At 48.9% G+C, this 19,927-nt stretch overlaps 1 protein-coding gene across 1 annotated transcript in view; it reads left to right on the top strand.

Moving 5' to 3' along the window:
* The window catches only part of cntn2 (contactin 2), a 213,594-nt gene that overhangs the window by 182,199 nt on the left and 11,468 nt on the right, over nucleotides 1–19,927 (top strand). Inside the window, exons 16-21 of the mRNA XM_078242070.1 lie at nucleotides 5,464–5,622; nucleotides 8,074–8,223; nucleotides 9,663–9,733; nucleotides 12,608–12,842; nucleotides 17,181–17,296; nucleotides 18,118–18,304. Of these exons, the coding sequence (XP_078098196.1) occupies nucleotides 5,464–5,622; nucleotides 8,074–8,223; nucleotides 9,663–9,733; nucleotides 12,608–12,842; nucleotides 17,181–17,296; nucleotides 18,118–18,304 (918 nt within the window). The remainder of the gene's footprint in view (nucleotides 1–5,463; nucleotides 5,623–8,073; nucleotides 8,224–9,662; nucleotides 9,734–12,607; nucleotides 12,843–17,180; nucleotides 17,297–18,117; nucleotides 18,305–19,927) is intronic.

Genomic DNA, 19,927 nt, shown 5'->3' with positions numbered 1-19,927 from the left:
TTAATTTGATTTCAATGGTGGAAAGCTAATAACAGTGGAGGTTCAAGGGAACAAGTACACAGATTATTCAAATGTCATGAACAGGTGGAAAGAATAATCCAAAAGGCTGATTCAATGCCTGCCTTTATATCTAGAAAAGTAGAATACAAGGGGGTAAAGACCATGCTTCAGCTGTACAAAGCCCTGGTTCGACCACACCTGTGATATGGTGAGCAGTTCTGGGGACCAGACCTTAGGAAGGATATGGGCCTTGGAGAGAGAGAAGCATTGGTTTGCCAGAACAATACCTGAACTCCAAAGGTTAAATTGCAAGGACAGAATACACAAACCAAGGTTGCATTCTCAGAACTTAGGAGGGTGAGGGGTGAATTGGCCAATGTTTTTAAGTTATCATGGGAGAATGGATTGCTGAAATCTATTTCCTAATAGAGACAATTAATTAATTAGAGACAATCTATTTCCATCGATGGGCGAACCTAGGGGTCGTATTGTAAAAATTAGAATCAAGCCTGTCAGGTGTAGGCTGAAATTCTCCCGTCTCGCCCGCCGCGGGAATCGAGACAGGAAATTCGGCGGACCATTCAAAGATCCGTTGAGCTCGAGCGGGAATTTCCATTCTTGCGGTGCGTGCGGCTGGAGAATCCCGCCCGTGGAATGAGGGAACAATTCTTCATGTAGTCACTGGGTGGGGGTTTGAAACGCTCTCCCACAAGCGGCGACTGATGCCAGATTAACTGCAAAATTTAAAGCTGAGGTTTTTTAGATTGTTGTTGTTCGACGATGTCAAGGGATATGGGGCAAAAGCACACACAAGAGTCACAGATCAGCCGTGATCTTACTGAATGGTGGAAAAGTCTCAAGGAGCTGAATCCTTCTGTTCCTATGTTCCTCGGACCAATGTTGACACCATTCCCCCTGTAATAAGTCTTCAGAGACAGAAGTCCCTTCACCAAAATCCCTTTATTTACAAACTCTAACAGCAGTACACAGAGTGCTATCAGTCAGCAGTCCTACCTCCAGGGTGCCAGAGGAACTGACACTCCAGGTTTTTAGCAATGAGGAGAGATTGGATAAACTCGGTTTGTTCTCACTGGAATGACGGAGGTTGATTGGCGACCTGATAGAAGTCTACAAGATTATGAGGGGCATGGACAGAGTGGATAGTCAGAAGCTTTTTCCCAGGGTGGAAGAGTCAATCACTAGGAGGCACAGGTTTAAGGTGCGAGGGGCAAGGTTTAAACGAGATGTCCGAGGCAAGTTTTTTACACAGAGGGTGGTGGGTGCCTGGAACTCGCTGCCGGGGGAGGTCGTGGAAGCAGATGCAATAGTGACTTTTAAGGGGCATCTTGACAAATACATGAATAGGATGGGAATAGAGGGATACAGTCCCCGGAAGGGTCGGGGGTTTTAGTTCAGTCGGGCAGCATGAGCGGCGCAGGCTTGGAGGGCCGAAGGGCCTGTTCCTGTGCTGTAGTTTTCTTTGTTCTTTGTTTAGTACAAGGCAAAGACTCCCTGATTGGCCCATCAATTGGATCCTTAATCAGGAAGTTCATAATCCAATAGGCCAACCTCTATGGCCTGATTGAAGTCATTACATCCCTAATCTGGGGAGGCAATGGCCTAATGGTATTGTCGTAGACTATTAATCTAGAAACTCAGCTAATGTTCTGGGGACCCGTGTTCGAATCCTGTCATTAATGATGGTGAAATTTGAATTTAATTTTTTTAAATCTGAAATTACGAATCTGCAGGTGATCGTGGAACCATTGTTGATTGTCGGAAAAACCCATCTGGTTCACTAATGTCCTTTAGGGAAGGAAATCTGTTGTCCTTACCTGGTGTGGCCTACCTGTAACTCCAGATCCACAGCAATGTGGTTGACTCTCAACTGCCCTCCAAGGACAACTAGGGATGGGCAATAAATGCTGGCCAGCAAGGGGCACCCATGTCCCACAAATAAAAAGCAAGGATGCTAGGGAGGCTGGCGAGGATGATGCCAGAGATGTAGAACTCCAGATGCGTGAAGAGACTAGAAAAGCTGAGACTCAAGCAGGGAAGGGTGAGGAATTATGAAGGGTTTTACTAGAGTAATTAAAGAGGAAGTGTTTCCACTGTAATTAGATTTGAGATCATTGGCAAAAGAACCAGGGGCGGGGAATTTATTTTAGACGGTGAGGTGTTGTGAGCGGGAACACACTGCCTGATAGGGTGGTGAGAGCAGATTCAATCGGAACTCACAAAGAGAGTTTGATATGTGCTTGAAAAGAAACATTAGCAGGTTAATCGAGACGAGTATGGGGGTGTAAGGCCAATGGGACAGCTTCCAGAAAGAGGTAGCCCAAGCATGATGGACCGAGTGGTCTTCTCCTGTGCAGTATAATGTTGTGATTAAGAAAAACGGAGGGGTAAAACGCAGCAAGTTAATAATAGCAAGTGATGTTAATGGACATCTTGTCTCTCATTCTGCTAGCTTTTAAAACAGCACTGAATTCGAATCACTGAGTGGTGAGTGGTCCTCCTTCATCTCAGTGGGCCACAAGATTGAAATCAGCCTTGTTCAGTGATTTTCAGTTTTTAATTGATATTGGACTGATGTATATTAATCTCCTCAGCCTCCCCTGTTAATTACAATTCCTTTTGATGCTGCAAATGTCACAGGGATGTGACATATAATCAACCGCATGCAGATAAAGGGCTGGTTACTTCAGTGAATGACAGACCTTCCGGATCCAACTAACAGCTGGCGTGACAGATGTTTCCATAAGCTTTCAGAACGACAAAGGCCCTATTCACGAAATAATTAAAGGGGATAGGGGGATCCTCGGGGACTGCTTTCCATTCCAATCACTCTCCTAAGCCTTGTACTATTGAAGAAAACAAGACAGGAACAAGGTTTGATTGGGGCATTCTCTGGCAAATGTCAATTTTCTTAGCCGCTTACAGGCCATCAAGTTGGGTGGGCGTCTTGTTGCCAGGGTTACTCCGGGGCGACATGTTCCAATTTTGGATATCCTTGACTCGGAAAACAATTCCTCATTGGGTTACCGCCCTCTAAGATTGGACTTGAGTCTGCAGGAGTGGAAGAATAATCTCCTGTGGCAAATACACCATGGCAAAGAACCCCGGAATGAATCTGGATTAATTATGGAAAGACAGCATGGATTTGTTAGAGGCAAATCATGTTTAACTAGTTTGATTGAGTTTCTCGTTTGTCAACAAAGGTGAAGAGTCCGTGACATAAATTAGACAGAGATAGCATTGCTACGGAATTGGCGGATTGATAGGAAACATGAAGCAGTGCTGAATGGATTGGAGAAAGGTATACAGCAGTGATGGGCAGCCTAGGCTAGTCAGGGGGCCGCATGAGTGGTCCTCCTTCATCTCAGTGGGCCACAAGATTGAAATCAGCCTTGTTCACTCATAACGACTCCACGATTAAGATCGGGCGGCACGGTGGGGGCACTACTGTCTCACAGCGCCAAGGGCCCGGGTTCGACTCCCAGCTTTGGGTCACTGTCTGTGTGGAGTCTGCACCTTTTCCCCGTGTCTGTGTGGGTTTCCTCCGGGTGCTCCAGTTTCCTCCCACAGTCCGAAAGACGTGCTGATTAGGTCCATTGGGCCGTGCTAAATTCTCCCTCAGTGTTACCCGAACAGACGCCGGAGTGTGGCGACTAGGGGATCTTCACAGTAACTTAAATGCAGTGTTAATGTAAGACTTACTTGTGAAACCATTAAATAAACTTTAGTTACATTTAGTGCACGCTGAATATTTTGTAACGAGTTATGGAAAATGCTTTATCATTTATATATTAATAGAAATATCACCAACTTTGAATAGTAGAAACAAAAGAAATATCGACACATTGGATGCAGTGGGAGTGCACGGCTCTCAGAGTCAATATTGTGAGCAATCAGTATGCACCTCACTTCACTTGCCCTTACTTTATGTGCGAATCACTTCAGTCAGACCAGTAGAAAAAGAAACTACATGAATGAAAATCAGCAGAATGTGCCAAGACTCTCCCCTCTGGCCTATCCCCAATCCACCTTAGGTGGACTATCAACCTAACCCGCACATCGTTGGACTGTGGGAGGAAACCAAAGAACCCGGAGGAAACCCACGCAGACGCGGGGAGAATGTGCAGACTCCACACAGACAGTGACCCGAGGCCGGGATTGAACCCGGGTCCCTGGCGCTGTGAGGCAGCAGCGCTGACCACTGTGACTCCCTTCAAAAGGGATGACGAATTGGTCCCAATGCCCTGCTCTTTTCCCATTGCCCTGTGGAGTTCATCCTTTGTGAGTATTTATCCAATTGCCTTTTGAAAGCCAAGACTGAATCTATGTCCATTGCCCTTTTCAGACAGGGCATTCCATTATCTGTGTACAAAGAGATTCATTTCATCTGTATACAAAAAGCTTTTAAGAAGTGTCTTTTTGATATCAGTACACTTCAAAGGTTTTCTATCGGGCTTTATAAATAAATGTCAGAAAGCCAGTTGATTTCTGCTGATTTTTACAGACCTCGGAAGGTCCAAGGATTTAAAAGCACTCACTCACCTATGAAAGAAACTTCTCAAGACGGGAAATGCCCCCTACATGGGAACATAGGAATTAGGAGCAGAAGAAGGCAAATTCAGCCCTTTGAGTCTGCTTCACCACTCAATCAGATCATGGCTGATCTGGGGCAGCACGGTGGCACAGTGGTTAGCACTGCTGCCTCACAGCTCCAGGGACCTGGGTTCGATTCCCGTCTTGGGTCTGCGTGGGTTTCCTCCGGGTGCTCCGGTTTCCTCCCACGGTCCAAAGATGTGCTGATTGGCCATGCTAAATTGCCCCTGAATGTCAGGGGATGCATAGGTTAGGGGGATTAGCGGGGCAAATATGTGGGGTTACGGGGATAGGGCTTGGGTGGGATTGTTGTCGGTGCAGACTCGATGGGCCGAACGGCCTCCCTCTACACTGTGGGGGTTCTATGATCTCTAATTGACTGACCGGTGGGGATTGGGGAGGCGGAGGGGGGCTCTACCTAAGAACAATTAGCTTGTAACTGACCTCAGATTCTGTACAGCAATGGCCTTGAATGTAAGAAAGAATAGAAGCCGACCATTCAGCCCCTCTAGCCTGTTCTGCCATTCAGTAAGATCATGGCTGATTTTGGCCTCAACTCCACTGAAAAGGACCCCCCAGCTTTATCTCAGCCTCTCGAGCATCCCTGTTTTTAATCGCCCCCCAATGGCAGCCATGCTTTCAGCTTCCAATAATCTCTGGAATTCTCCTCCCTAAGCCTCGCCGCCTCCCTCCCTCTCCACCTCCTGAGGACGTACCTCCTTGGCTAAAGTTTGGGTCACCTGACCTAATATCTCCTGACGTAACTCAGCGTCAAATTCTGTCTGATAATGTTGTTGTGAAGTGTCTTGGGACATTAAAGGCGCTACATTAATGCAAGTTCTTGTTTCCCAGGTCCGCCTGGCCCTCCGGGAGGGGTTGTGGTGAAAGAAATGAACGATACTTCGGTGCTGCTAAGTTGGAGCCGAGGCTACGATAATCACAGCCCAATCAGCAAGTACATCATACAAGCCCGGACCTCACTGTCTGATGAATGGAAGAACGTCAGGACAGGTATGCATGATGTGGAGATGCCGGCGTTGGACTGGGGTGGGGCACAGTAAGAAGTCTCACAACAACAGGTTAAAGCCCAACAGGTTTATTTGGTATCACGAGCTTTTGGAGCGCTGCTCCTTCATCAAGTGATTCATCCAGCGGCTGCCCTGTTACTTCCCCCCAACACTAACCCAGTGCAGGCCTCGCTGCTGACAGAGAGTCGAGGGTGGGTTTCAGGGTGTGGAGGGGTTGTGGGGAGGTGGGCGGGACGGGGAGATTTGGAAAAGAATATCAAAACCAATTTTTTTTAATTCACTGTCTCAAGATTTCCATGTTAATCGTATAAAAGGCCAGAGTGAGGTTTACCCTAAGCAGCTGGTCTGGAGTTTCTTTTATCCAAAATAATTGGCCGTGGGTAGCAGTGTGGAGGAGGGGGAAACACAGTTTTCCCTCTTTCTTTGAGTGTTCTCGTGCCTCCTGCAGTTATTGAACTTTCACATCCAAAAGCGTTCAAGGATTCCAGCAACCTCGGGCGAGTGTGTGAGTAGGAGAAAGTACAGCTCTGCCCACACGGTTGCCAGCTTTCCAAAAAATCATTCCTATTCTCACTTCCGCCCAACACTTTAGTCTATTTCTCAGTTGGTAGCCTCCGAGTGACAAGATTCTGGGTTCAGGTCCCGGGCCACAAGCACAGAAATCAAGGCTGACACTCCGGTGCAGTACTCAGGGAGCGCTGCACTGTCAGAGGCTCTGTCTTTTGGGTGAGATTATTAATCAAGGGCCTTTCTGCCCTTGAAGAGATGTAAATATCCCATTGCACTATTTTGAAGAAAAGCATGGGAGTGTCCTGGTCAATACTTATCCATCACACGCAGTAGCACAGTGAACATAGAAACCCTACAGTGCTGAAGGAGGCCATTCAGCCCATCGAGTCTGCACAAACAACAACCCCACATAGGCCCCATCCCCATAATCCCACCTATTTATCCTGCTAATCCCTCTGACCTACGCATCCCGGGACATTAAAGGGCAATTTAGCATGGCCAATAACCTAACCAGCACATCTTTGGACTGTGGGAGGAAACCGGAGCACCCGGAGGAAACCCACGCAGACACGGGGAGAACGTGCAAACTCCACACAGACAGTGACCCAAGCCGGGAATCGAACTCAGGTCCCTGGAGCTGTGAGACAGCAGTGCGAACCACTGTGCCACCGTGCCTCCCAGATCAACCCTGAGGATAAGGGAGCGATGGCCAAGTTAATTGAGGCTGTGAGGACTAACTACAACACTAGTTGGCACTGCTGCCTCAATGCGCCAGGGACCAACGTATGATTCTGCCACACACACGCACACACGCACACACGCATGCATGCACACACACACACACACACACACATGCTCATACACGCACACACACATATGCACACATGCACGCACACACACATGCACACACGCATACACACACGTTCGCACACGTGCGTCCATGCGTATACACACTCGCACACATGCACACGCACACACACGCACATACGCGCGTGCACGCACACACATCCATACACACTTGCACATGCATGCACACATGCTCAGACGCACGCACACATTCACTCACACACACACACGCACTCGCACACACACACACGCACACACACACACACACATGCACACACACTCGCATACACACACACGCACACACACATGCACGCACACACGCACACACACTCACACACACGCACACACACGCACATACACACGCACACATGTGCATACACGCACACACACGCACACACACACACATGCACACACACTCGCATACACACACGCACATGCACGCACACACGCACACACGCACATACACACGCACACATGTGCATGTGCACACACGCACACACACGCATGCACACACACACTCACTCACACAGAGACCCACGCGCACACACACACTCCTGTAATTTGGGGAAACACAGCAGCCGAAATGCCCGCAGACAGATCTCACAAACAGCAATGTGATAATGGCCGGATCAGCTGTTTCATTGAGGGATTCCTATTGGCCAGGACCCAGGGGAGCGTTCCCCAACTCTTCTTCTCAATGTTGACACGGGATCTTTCACATCCACACGAGAGACAGGGACCATGATTTAATATTTCATCTGGAAGATGGAACCTCCAACTGTGCTGCACTCCCTCAGAACTGCAGTACTGCACGCCCCCGTCAGCCCGAGATTCTGTGCTGAGGTGTCCGGAACGGGATTTGGCCTGCTGACTCTGAGGCGAGAGTGCTACCCACTCAGCCATGGGCTGATCAGAACCAGGAACAGCAACTGGGACCTTGCTGTTCTTTCCAGGCTCGCTGAGGTGTCAAGTGAATTTGGGTTTGGGTGAGCGGGGAAGGTGGGGGTGGGGGGGTGGGGGGGGGGGGGGTTTGGAAACACCGTCTGATGTTCTCTCTTTTGGGATTTTCTCTGACAAGTGCCGCAACATATCGAAGGCAATGCCGAGACAGCCTGGATCGTCAGCCTTACACCATGGATGGATTATGAATTCCGAGTCATTGCCAAGAACATCTTGGGGACTGGTGACCCCAGCCTTCCGTCACAAACTGTACGCACCAGAGAAGCTGGTGAGTGAGGAGCCTTCGCCCGTGACCCCGAAATAGCAAAACACTGTAAATTATTAGAGAGCCTTAATAAAACCATGGCGCCCCATCCCCGCAACCCCCCCTCCCCCTCCCCTTCCCCCTCCCACCCCCTCCCTCTCCCCCTTCCCTCCCCTCCCCCCTCCCCCTCCCACCCCCTCCCCCTCCCACCCCCCTCCCCCCCACTCCCCCCCACTCCCCCTCCTCCTCCTCCCCTCTCCCCACCCCCCCACCTCCCCTCCTCGCCCCCCTCACCCCTCCTCCTCCTCCCCTCTCCCCACCCCCCCACCTCCCCTCCTCGCCCCCCCCCCCCCCCCCCCCCCCCCCCGCCCCCCGCCCCCAACCTCACACCCGGGGATGTCAAAAGTCGGAAAGAAAGACAGGAAATGCTGGAAGTACTCAAGTCGTTTGGAAGTCTCTGTGGAGAGAGAAACGGAGGCTGGGACTTTCCTGTCCCGTCCGCCACTATTCCTGCCTTGGGCTGGATGAAAGATTTGATGGACCGCTCCCTAGACCTGGCAGGAATTTCGGGTCCCATGGCAGACGGGATTGGAAAATCCCAGCCGGAGTTAATGTTTCAGGGTGACGACCTGTCATCAGAACTGGAAAGGGAATAACAGCGCACTCCCGGAGATCCTCCAGCAAATAGTTTGATTTTATTTTGATTTGATTTATTATTGTCACATGTATTAACATACAGTGAAAAGTATTGTTTCTTGCGCGCTATACAGACAAAACATACCGTTCATAGAGGAAACGAGAGAGTGCAGAATGTAGTGACACAGTCATAGCTAGGGTGTAGAGAAAGATCAACTTAATGCGAGGTAGGTCCATTCAAAAGTCTGACAGCAGCAGGGAAGAAGCTGTTCTTGAGTCGGTTGGTACGTGACCTCAGACTTTTGTAACTTTTTCCCAATGGAAGAAGGTGGAAGAGAGAATGTCCGGGGTGCGTGGGGTCCTTAATTATGCTGGCTGCTGGGAAGTGTAGACAGAGTCAATGGATGGGAGGCTGGTTAGCGTGATGGATTGGGCTACATTCATGACATTTTGTAGTTCCTTGCGGTCTTGGGCAGAACAGGAGCCATACCAAGCTGTGATACAACCAGAAAGAATGCTTTCTATGGTGCATCTGTAAAGGTTGGTGAGGGTCGTAGCTGACAGGCCAAATTTCCTCAGTCTTCTGAGGAAGTAGAGGCGTTGGTGGGCTTTCTGAACTATGGTGTTGGCGTGGGTGACACACTCCTGGAGTACTCCAGCCAATTCTGGCACGAATGCAGGGAATTCCAATCCATTTTCCATCCTATCTCTACTTTGCATCAAATTTCCAAGCACAAAGTCAAACAGAAAGACGTTATGCCAAGTCTTGTTGCCTTGCACTTAAATACGCTCTGACAGATAAATATAGTTCACTTTGTGTCTCCTAGCTCCCACAGTTGCTCCATCAAACATCAGCGGTGGAGGTGGAGATCAGCACGAGGTCACAATGCTGTGGGCGGTAAGTATTGCGGAGCGCCCCAGACTGGAATTGGCTCAAAGTGGGTAGGGACCTCACTGGGAGAACTGCAGAATGGAGGATTTAGGACCGAACCAGAGATTTTAGACAATAACGTGCACTGGCTTCTTTATTTTCTACTGAAAGAGACTAAAGGTGTGATTCTCTGGCCCTTCCCGCTGGTGGGATTTTCCAGTCCTGCCAAAGGTTACCCCCCCATCTCCCTCCCACGGTGGGTTCCCCACTGAGTAAGCCAAACAAATTCCCCCTGGCGGCCAATGGCGACCAGCTTCCGCCACCAGGAAACACACCATGGGAGGGGGGCTGGAAAATCCCTGTCTGAACCTTTGTTATCCCTTCCCTCTTCCCAGCACATTCAGGACTCTGATGCAGAACTAAAGAACAAAATTAAGACACCTCAAGTGGGACTGAAGATTGCCAGAATACTTTCCTCTCATAGAACAGCGGATTTGTGCATCAGATTTCTGAATGTCACCCCATCAGGAAACCCTTCTATTCCTTTCTCTCTCATGTACTTAGAATCATAGAATCCCTACAGATCAGAAGGAGGCCATTCAGCCCGCACCAACCCATCTTAATCAGGACCATCGCCCTGCCCTATCTCCGTAGCCCCACACATTTGCCACATAATCCATCTAACCTCCTAATATCTTAAGACATTAAGAGGCAATTTACCACGGCCAATCCACCTAATTCGCACATTTTTGAAGAGTGGGAGGAAACCGGAGCACCCGGAGGAAACCCACGCTGACACGGGAAGAACGTGAAAACTCCACACAGACAGTGATCCAAGCCAGGAATCGAACCCGGGTCCTTGGCGCTGTGAGGCAGCAGTGCTAACCACTGTGCCACCGTGCCGCCCCGTACTTATCCAGCTCCCCGCTAAATGTGCCTTTCCTCCTTCCCACAATTATTCTCCATGGTGGTGAGTTCCACATTCTAATTTCTCAAGATCAGGAGCAGTCTAGACAGAGCAGATTGAGAGAAACTGTTCTCATTGGCAGAGGTTCAAGAACTGAAGGATAGTGCTTTAAGGTGATTGGCGAAAAAAAATCAATGATGGCATGAGGAGGAAGCTTTTTACACTGCGAGCCGTTGTGGAATGCTTAGCGTGGTGAAGACAGATACAACCATGGCTTTCAAAAGAGAACTGGATGATTATCTGAAGAGAAATATTTGAAAGTGTGAGGAAGTGAGGGAAATGCAGAGTTTAGAACATAAGAACATAAGAACTAGAAGCAGGAGTGGGCCATCTGGCCCCTCGAGCCTGCTCCGCCATTCAATAAGATCATGGCTGATCTTTTTGTGGACTCAGCTCCACTTACCCGCCCGCTCACCATAACCCTTAATTCCTTTACTGTTCGAAAATCTATCTATCCTTGATAGATTTGCCTTAAAAACATTCAACGAGGTAGTCTCACTGGGCAGGGAATTCCACAGATTCACAACCCTTTGGGTGAAGAAGTTCCTCCTCAACTCAGTTTGCCTGGACATGATGGGCCAAATGGCCTCCTTCAGTACTCTCCCAGGTTGGAAGTGTCAATTACAAGGGGGCACAGGTTCAAGGTGAGAGCAGGGGAAAGTTTAAGGGAGATGTGCGGGAGACGTTTTTCACGCAGAGAGTGGTGGGTGCCGGGAACGCGCTGCCAGAGGAGGTGGTGGAAGCGGGCACATTAACAACATTTAAGAGGCATCTGGATGGGTCCATGAATAGGGAGGGAATAGAGGGATATGGACTGAGTAAAGGCAGAAGGTTTTTTTTAGTTTAGTTAGGGCATCATGATCAGTACGGGTTTGGAGGGCCGAAGGGCCTGTTCCTGTGTTATGCGTTTCTTTGTTCTATGATTTGGGGTAAAAAGGTTTCTCATGAGTTCCCCATTGAATTTATTATTGACTATTTGATATTTATGACCCTTGGCCTTGATCTTCCCCACAAGTGGTAACATCTCTGTGTGTAAGGGCGGCACGGTGGCACAGTGGTTAGCACTGCTGCTGCACAGTGGTTAGCACTGCTGCTTCACAGTGCCAGGGACCCAGGTTCAATTCCCGGCTTAGGTCACTGTCTGTGTGGAGTCTGCACGTTCTCCCCGTGGTTGCATGGGTTTCCACCGGGTGCTCCGGTTTCTTCCCACACTCCAAAGATGTGTGGGTTAGGTGGAGTGGCCATGCTAAATTGCCCCTCAGTGTCAGGGGGACTAGCTAGGGTATGGGAATAGGGCTTGAGTGGGATTATGGTCAGTGCAGACTTGGTGGGCCAAATGACCTCCGTCTGCCCGAGAGGATTCTATGATTCTACTTTATCAAACATTTTAAAGAGTTCAATTTCAAGGTCCTTTATAGACCTAGGAGTGCAAGTGCACAAATCCCCCAAGGAGGCAGGTAGGTTGAGCAGGTGATTAAAGAGGCCTACACAATCCTGAACTTCAGCAACAGAGGCATGGACAACAAAAACAAATGTCATGTTTGTTTTTACTCTTGATGGGAGATGGGCGTCGCTGGCAAGACCAGCATTCGTTACCCACTCTGAATTGCCCTTGATCTGATTGGCTTGCCAGGTTTTTTCACAGGGCAGTTGAGAGCCAACCAACTTGCTGTGGCTCTGGAGTCACATGTAGGCCAGACTGGGTAAGGACGGCAGATTTCCTTCCCTCAAGACCATAAGGCATAGGAGTAGAATTAGGCCACTAAATCTCCATGATGAGTTATGGACATTGAGGTGGGGGCAGAATTATTGGACTCCAGAGAAAATGAATCCCGATCAGAGCCAAACCCTTCAGGAGAAGGAAAGGTTGGGATGAGGATTGAAAAGTTTCTCTCAATGTTAACATCTCTTATTTACGACGGGTTTATTTTAAGGTTGTGCCGCGTGAGTACCAGAACGGCGAGGGTTTTGGTTACATCATCACCTTCCGAAGGGAGGGGACGAAGGATTGGAAAAACGCGAAGGTTCTGGGCGCTGAATCCTCGCGGTATGTTTACCGGAATGATACCATTGAATCGTACAGTCGCTTTGAGGTGAAGGTGAAAGCCTTTAACAACAAGGGTCAGGGGCCATACAGCCAGACTGTAATCGTCTACTCCGCAGAGGAAGGTAAGGCTGGTGATTCCACACCTCTGAGACCCCCTGGGTCTCAGTGTATCTGCTTTCTTCTCTCATATTCAATAGACCCTGTGTGGAATTTGCACGTTCTCCCTGTGTCTGTGTGGGTTTCCTCTGGGCGTTCCAGTTTCCTCCCACAGTCCAAAAGATGTGCAGGTTGGGTGGATTGGCCATGCTAAATTGCCCCTTAGTGTCCAAAGATGTATAGGTTAGATGGATTAAAAAGTTTATTTATTAGTGTCACAAGTAAGGCTTACATTAATACTACAATGAAGTTACTGTAAAATTCCCCTAGTCGCCACACTCCAACGCCTGTTCAGGTAACCAGCACGTCTTTCAGACTGTGGGAGGAAACCAGAGCACCCGGAGGAAACCCACGCAGACACGGAGAATGTGCAAACTCCACACAGTGATCCAAGCCAGGGGAATTGAACCCAGGTCCCTGGCGCTGAGAGGCAGCAGTGCTAACCACTGTGCCACCGTGCCCCCCCTCATGGTAAAATATCATGGTAAAATATGTGGGGGTTAAAAGTATGGGGTGGGGGAGAAGGTCTGGGTGAGATAGTCTGTACAGACTCGATGGGCCGAATGACCTCTTTCTGCACTGTAGGGATTCTATGAATCTGTACCTCTGCCACCATTGTTTCATTTGGGTCATTTACTCTGAGGTCCATACAGCGCAGAGGTAGGCCACTCGGCCCATCTGCCTGCCCTGGCTCTTTGAAAGAGCTTTCAGATTAGTTCCCACGTCCCTGCTCTTGAGGGATGAGTGACTTTAGTTGTGTGGGTTAGAGTTGTCCTCCTGAAGGAAGAGAAGCCCGTGAGAAAATTTGATTGAGGTTCTTCAGGCGGATGAGTGGCTTAGGCAGAGTGAAGAGGAAGAAGCTGTTTCCATTGGCAGAGGGTCAAGAACTGGACGACACACATTTAAGGTGATTGGCTAAAGAACCAACACTGACATGGGGAAAAACCTTTCATGCAGCGTATAGTTAGGATCTGGAATGCACTCCCCAAGCGTGAGGTGGGGGCACATTCAATTGAGGCTTTCAGAAGGAAATCGGATGAGCAACTGAAGGGGAAAAGGACTGCAGGGTAACAGAGATAGGGTGGGGGAGTGGGACAATGTAAATTGCTCATTCAGAGAGCCAGCATGTGTAAGATGGCCTCCTGTTTTATAACACAGCCCGGTAGCACAGTGGTTAGCACTGCTGCCTCATAGCGCCAAGGACCCGGGCTCAATTCCGGCCTCGGGTGACTGTGTGGAGTTTGCGCGTTCTCCCCGTGTCTGCGTGGGTTTCCTTCGGGTGCTCCATTTTCCTCCCGCAGTCCAAAGACGTACAGGTTAGGTTGATTGACCATGTTAAATTTCCCCTTAATGTCAGGGGGACGTGTGGTAACGGGGATAGGGCCTGGGTGGGATCGCTGTCAGTGCAGACTCGAGGGGCCAAATGGCCTCCTTCTGCACTGTATGATAACCATTCTCTAATTCTTTCCCCATAGTTCACATGTTTCTGCTTTTCGAGTATTTATCCAATCCCCTTTTGATTCTGCCAGCGTTCCAGATCACGACGACTCACTGCATGGAAAAATGAAATCCTCCTCATTTCCCTGGATATTAATTAGTTTCAACCCTGTGCTCCCCTGGTTACTGCCCCTCCTCTCAGTGGAAATGGTTTCTCCTTATTTACTCTGTCAAAACCCTCAAGATTTTGAAAATCTCTAGACAATCTGTCACCAACAGAGAGTATCTGCATCTTCCCCAGTCTTTCCATCTGACTGTAGTCCTATATATCTGGTGCCATTCTAGCAAGCTCATTCTGCATTGTCCCCAAAGCTTTGCCATCCTTTCTAAAGCGTAGTTCCCAGAAACATACAAACATGGAAACTAGAAGCAGGAGTAGGCAATTCAGCCCCTCGAGCCTGCTCCGCCATTCATTGTGATCATTGCAAGAAATCTCACAACACCAGGTTAAAGTCCAACAGGTTTATTTGGAATCACGAGCTTTTGGAGCGCTGCTCCTTCATCAGGTGTGTGTCCGAAAGCTCTTGATTCCAAATAAACCTGTTGGACTTTAACCTGGTGTTGTGAGACTTCTTACTGTGCCCACCCCAGTCCAACGCCGGCATTTCCACGTTATTATGATCATGGCTGATCACCGAATTCAATATTCTGATCCCCTCTTCCTCCCATATCCCCCGATCCCTTTAGCCTCAAGAGCTATATCTAATTTCTTCTTGAAATCACACAACATTTTGGCCTCAACTACTTTCTGTGGTAGTGAATTCCAAACATTCACCAACCTCTGGGTGAAGAAATTTCTCCTCACCTCAGTTCTAAAAGATTTACCCCTTATCCTCAAACTATGACCCCTAGTTCTGGACTCCCCCAACACTGGGAACATTCTTTCTGAATCTACCCTGTCTAACCCTGTTAGAATTTTATAAGTTTCTATGAGATCCCCTCTCACTCTTCTAAACTCCTGTGAATATAATCCTAACTGACTTAGTCTCTCCTCATATGACAGACCAGCCACCCCAGGAATCAGCCTGGTAAACCTTCATTGCACTCCCTCTGTAGCAAGGACATCCTTCCTCAGATAAGGACACCAAAACTACACACAATACTCCAGGTGTGGCCTCACTAATGCCCTACACAATTACAGTAAAGCATCCCTATCCCTATACTCAAATCCTCTCACTGTGAAGGCCAACATACCATTAGCCTTTTTTACTGCCAGTTGTACCATTACACCTTAGGAAGGAAGATAAATGTGTAATTTTTTTAAAAATTACTCATTCATGTGGGATTCACTGGCTAGGTCAAGCATTCATTGCCCCTCCCTAATAGCCATTGAGGAAGTGGTGTGAGCCGCTTTCTTGAACCAAAGAACAAAGAAAATTACAGCACAGAAACAGGCCCTTCGGCCCTCCAAGCCTGCATCGACCATGCTGCCCAACTTAACTAAAACCCCCTACCCTTCCGGGGACCATATCCCTACATTCCCATCCTATTCATGTATTTGTCAAGACGCCCCTTAAAAGTCACTATCGTATCCATTGCAGTCCGTGTGGTGTAGGTACTCCCACAGTGCTGTTGTAGAGTGATTGCCAAGATTTTGACCCAATGACAGTGAAGGAACGTCCAAAATACTTCCAAGTCAAGATGGTGAGTGACTTGGAGGGGAGCTTCCATGTGACGCAGTTCACAGGTATCTGCTGCCCTGCTCCTTCTAGGTGGTAGAGGTCATGGATTTGCAAGGTGCTGCCGAAGGAATCTTGGTGAGTTCCTGCAGTGCATCATTTAGATGGAACACACACGGCTGCCACTGTCCATCAGTGATGGTGGGAGTGAATGTTTTTGTTGATCGATGGGATGCCAGTAATGTGGGGCTGCTTTTCCCTGGATGGTGTTGAGCTTCTTGAGTGTTGGAGTTGCACCCATCCAGGCAAGTGGAGCAGGATGGTGGGTTTAAGGTTACGATTGGGGAGGAAGAATTGGGTGGTCTATCTGAGGGATACCGCCCCCCCCCACAATCAGCAGAGGGCAACTCCCTGAAGCTAGAACCACCCCACTTCCTTCCTGCCTTTTGATGAATTCATTTTTAAAAGAAATTAAGCTGCCTGACTGCACACCGACCATTTTATGAAGTGGGCAACGTATTATCAGAGTCAAATGGCATGGTAACAAGCCTAACTACCTCTGGTTTTTTTGATTTGATTTGATTTATTATTGTCACATGTATTAACATACAGTGAAAAGTATTGTTTCTTGCGCGCTATACAGACAAAACATACCGTTCATAGAGAAGGAACGGAGAGAGTGCGGAATGTAGTGTTACAGTCATAGCTAGGGTGTAGAGAAAAATCAATTTAATGTGAGGTAGGTCCATTCAAAAGTCTGACAGCTGTTCTTGAGTCGGCTGGTACGTGACCTCAGACTTTTGTATCTTTTTCCCGAAGGAAGAAAGTGGAAGAGAGAATGTCTGAGGTGTGTGGGGTCCTTAATTATGCTGGCTGCTTTGCCCAAGATAGCAGGTTTACCAACTTAACCATGATGGGTGGGTGGACTGCTGATCTCAGTGTCTGCCCCCCAACCCCCCCGCCCCCCCCCCCCCCCCCCACCCCGTACTATGGGGGTGAGCTCGAGGGTAGGTGCATTGGTAGTTGGGTTGGACATGGCGCCCACCCTAACTATGTGCACTCCCACCAAAAACAGGCCCAGCAAGAACAGGTAAAGTGAAGCCCATTGTCCAATCTGATTGTCTGCTCACCTGCACGTCTACCTTATCTTTCAACACATTTCTAACCAATCTTTCTCTCTCCCCTCAGAACCGAGTGTTGCCCCCTCTCAGGTGTCGGCGAGAAGCCTGTCCTCCTCGGAAATCGAGGTGAGCTGGAGTGCAGTCGAACAAGTCACCATGAACGGCATACTGCTAGGCTATGAGGTGAGTTGCTAATTGGTCTATCCCCCTTCCTGTTAGGCTGAGTGTTGAGTTCAGGGGCATGGATCGCGGGCATGTGAATTAGGAGCTGGCAACTCCCCCCACCCCACCTCCCTCCACTCCCCCCTCCCCGCCATTGGCTATTGACCCGAACAGGTGCTGGAATGTGGCGACTAGGGGACCTTCACAGTAACTTCATTGCAGTGTTAATGTAAGCCTTATTTGTGACTAATAAATAAACTTTAAACTTTAAAACTTTAGGCTTACATTAACACTGCAATGAAGTTACTGTGAAAATCCCCTAGTCACCACACTCTGGTGCCTGTTCGGGTACACTGAGGGAGAATTTAGCATGGCCAATGCACCTAACCAGCGCGTCTTTCGGACTGTGGGAGGAAACCAGATCACCCGGAGGAAACCCTGGGGGTGATGCATGGGTGGCGGACAGGATTAGCCTTCACTGTGATGTTTCCACAGTGGAATAGCCAGCAGACAATCTCTTACTAGACCCACACGAGAGGACCAATGGCTTTGAGGTATGGGAGGCACTCACCTCTATTCAGAGCAGGAACGTCTTGGGAGAAAAGAGATTTCGAATCTCAACTCAAAGTTCATTTCCATTGTCTTCAACAGAAACAATATAAAATAGGTTTCCGATCCCTTCTACACCATGGAACTGAGCCAAAGTGACCTCTGAGATGTCAATGTGAAATGGCCATTCACCAATTTGCCTGACTTTTGTCTTTCACTTCCTTATCTTCTTCTCTAACGCTCTCCATTTGTTTCTCTCTTGTGTCCTTGTTGCGTCTTTCCCGTCTCCAAAGATAAGGTACTGGAGGGAAAATGACAAGGAGGCCTCGGCTGATCGCGTGAGAACACCTGGCCTTGAGTTGTCAGCCCGTGTCCCAGGACTGAAGCCAAGCACTCTTTACCACGTGGAGGTCCGGGCCTATAACAGCGCTGGGAGTGGTCCTTCCAGTCCCTCCACCACCGTCATCACCAAGAAAGCACGTGAGTCCGGGGCTGCTATTTCAGGGTTTAAAGCTCAAACAGAATTAGATGTCCAGATCCTCCACTTATCCGAGTGGCTCATAAATATAAAATATCCACTAATAAATCCAATAGGGAGAAACCGCTTCACACACAGAGTGGAGCAGAGACAGAGTTCAAACCTTTAAAAGGTTCAGAGACATCAATAATGTATGGGAAGTATTTGATTTGAACTGGGGGATACGAGTTTAATATTAACAAATACTGGCAGGACCAATATTTTTCTTTTATTTATTCGTGGAACATGGGTGTCGCTGGCTGGGCCAGCATTTATTGCCCATCCCTCGTTGCCTGAGGGCAGTTGAGAGTCAACCACGTTGCTGTGGCTCTGGAGTCACATGTAGGCCAGACCGGGTAAGGACGGCAGATTTCCTTCCCTAAAGGACATGGGCGGCACGGTAGCACAGTGGTTAGCACTGCTGCTTCACAGCTCCAGGGTCCCGGGTTCGATTCCCGGCTCGGGTCACTGTCTGTGTGGAGTTTGCACATTCTCCTCGTGTCTGCGTGGGTTTCCTCCGGGTGCTCTGGTTTCCTCCCACAGTCCAAAGATGTGCGGGTTAGGTTGATTGGCCAGGTTAAAAATTGCCCCTTAGAGTCCTGGGATGTGTAGGTTAGTGGGTAAATATGTGGGGGTAGGGCCTGGGTGGGATTGTGGTCGGTGCAGACTCGATGGGCCGAATGGCCTCCTTCTGCACTGTAGGGTTTCTATGATTTCTAGTGAACCAGATGGGTTTTATCGACAATGGGTCATCAGTAGGTTCTTAACTCCGGCTATTTTTTATTGAATTCAAATTCCACCATCTGCTGTGACGGGTTCGAACCCGGGTCCCCCAGAATATTAGCTGAGTTTCTGGATTAATAGTCTCGCGATAATAACACTGGGCCATCGCCTTCCAGTAGTGCTTTGCCTATTTGTATGTTCCACCCACACACATGTCCATTCCATGCATTTACACTGCTTGCATGCGTGCCCTGCCAATATACATATAATGATGTGGAGATGCCGGCGTTGGACTGGGGTGGGCACAGTAAGAGGTCTCACAACACCAGGTTAAAGTCCAACAGGTTTAACAGGTCCAACAAGTCCAACCTGTTGGACTTTAACTTGGTGTTGTGAGACTTCTTACTGAATATACATGTAACACAGAGGCATGTCATTAGTGGTTCTTGCTGGGCTCGCAGTGCCTGGGACCGTGGATTCACAGTTAACGGGGCCCCGCACTCACCTTCATTTCTGTTCAGTGTGCCTATCAGCAAATGCAGAGTAACCAGGCTCTGATTGGATGGACTGGCCGGCGCGGAGTCCCCCGCATTGGTCAGGGCTGTGTATCTAGGCACGGTGTGTTTCATTGTAACTCCGTCTCTGCCTGACATCCTTCCCACCCCCTTCCCAAATATCATGTGTGTGTGTGTGTGTGAAGGTGCATGTGCATGTGTGTGAGAGTGTGTGTGAGTGTGTGTCTGAGTGTGTTGTGTGAGTGTGTGTGTGAGTAAGTGTGTGTGTGTGTTTGTGTGCATGTGGGTGGTTGTGAGGGTGTGTCTGGGTGTGTCTGAGGATGTATCTGGGTGTGTGAGTGTGTGTGG

This window comes from Mustelus asterias, chromosome 25 (genome assembly GCF_964213995.1).
Source record: "Mustelus asterias chromosome 25, sMusAst1.hap1.1, whole genome shotgun sequence".
Lineage (NCBI taxonomy): Eukaryota > Metazoa > Chordata > Chondrichthyes > Carcharhiniformes > Triakidae > Mustelus > Mustelus asterias.
Note: the sequence above shows the minus strand (reverse complement) of the source record. Positions and strands in the feature narration are given on the sequence as shown.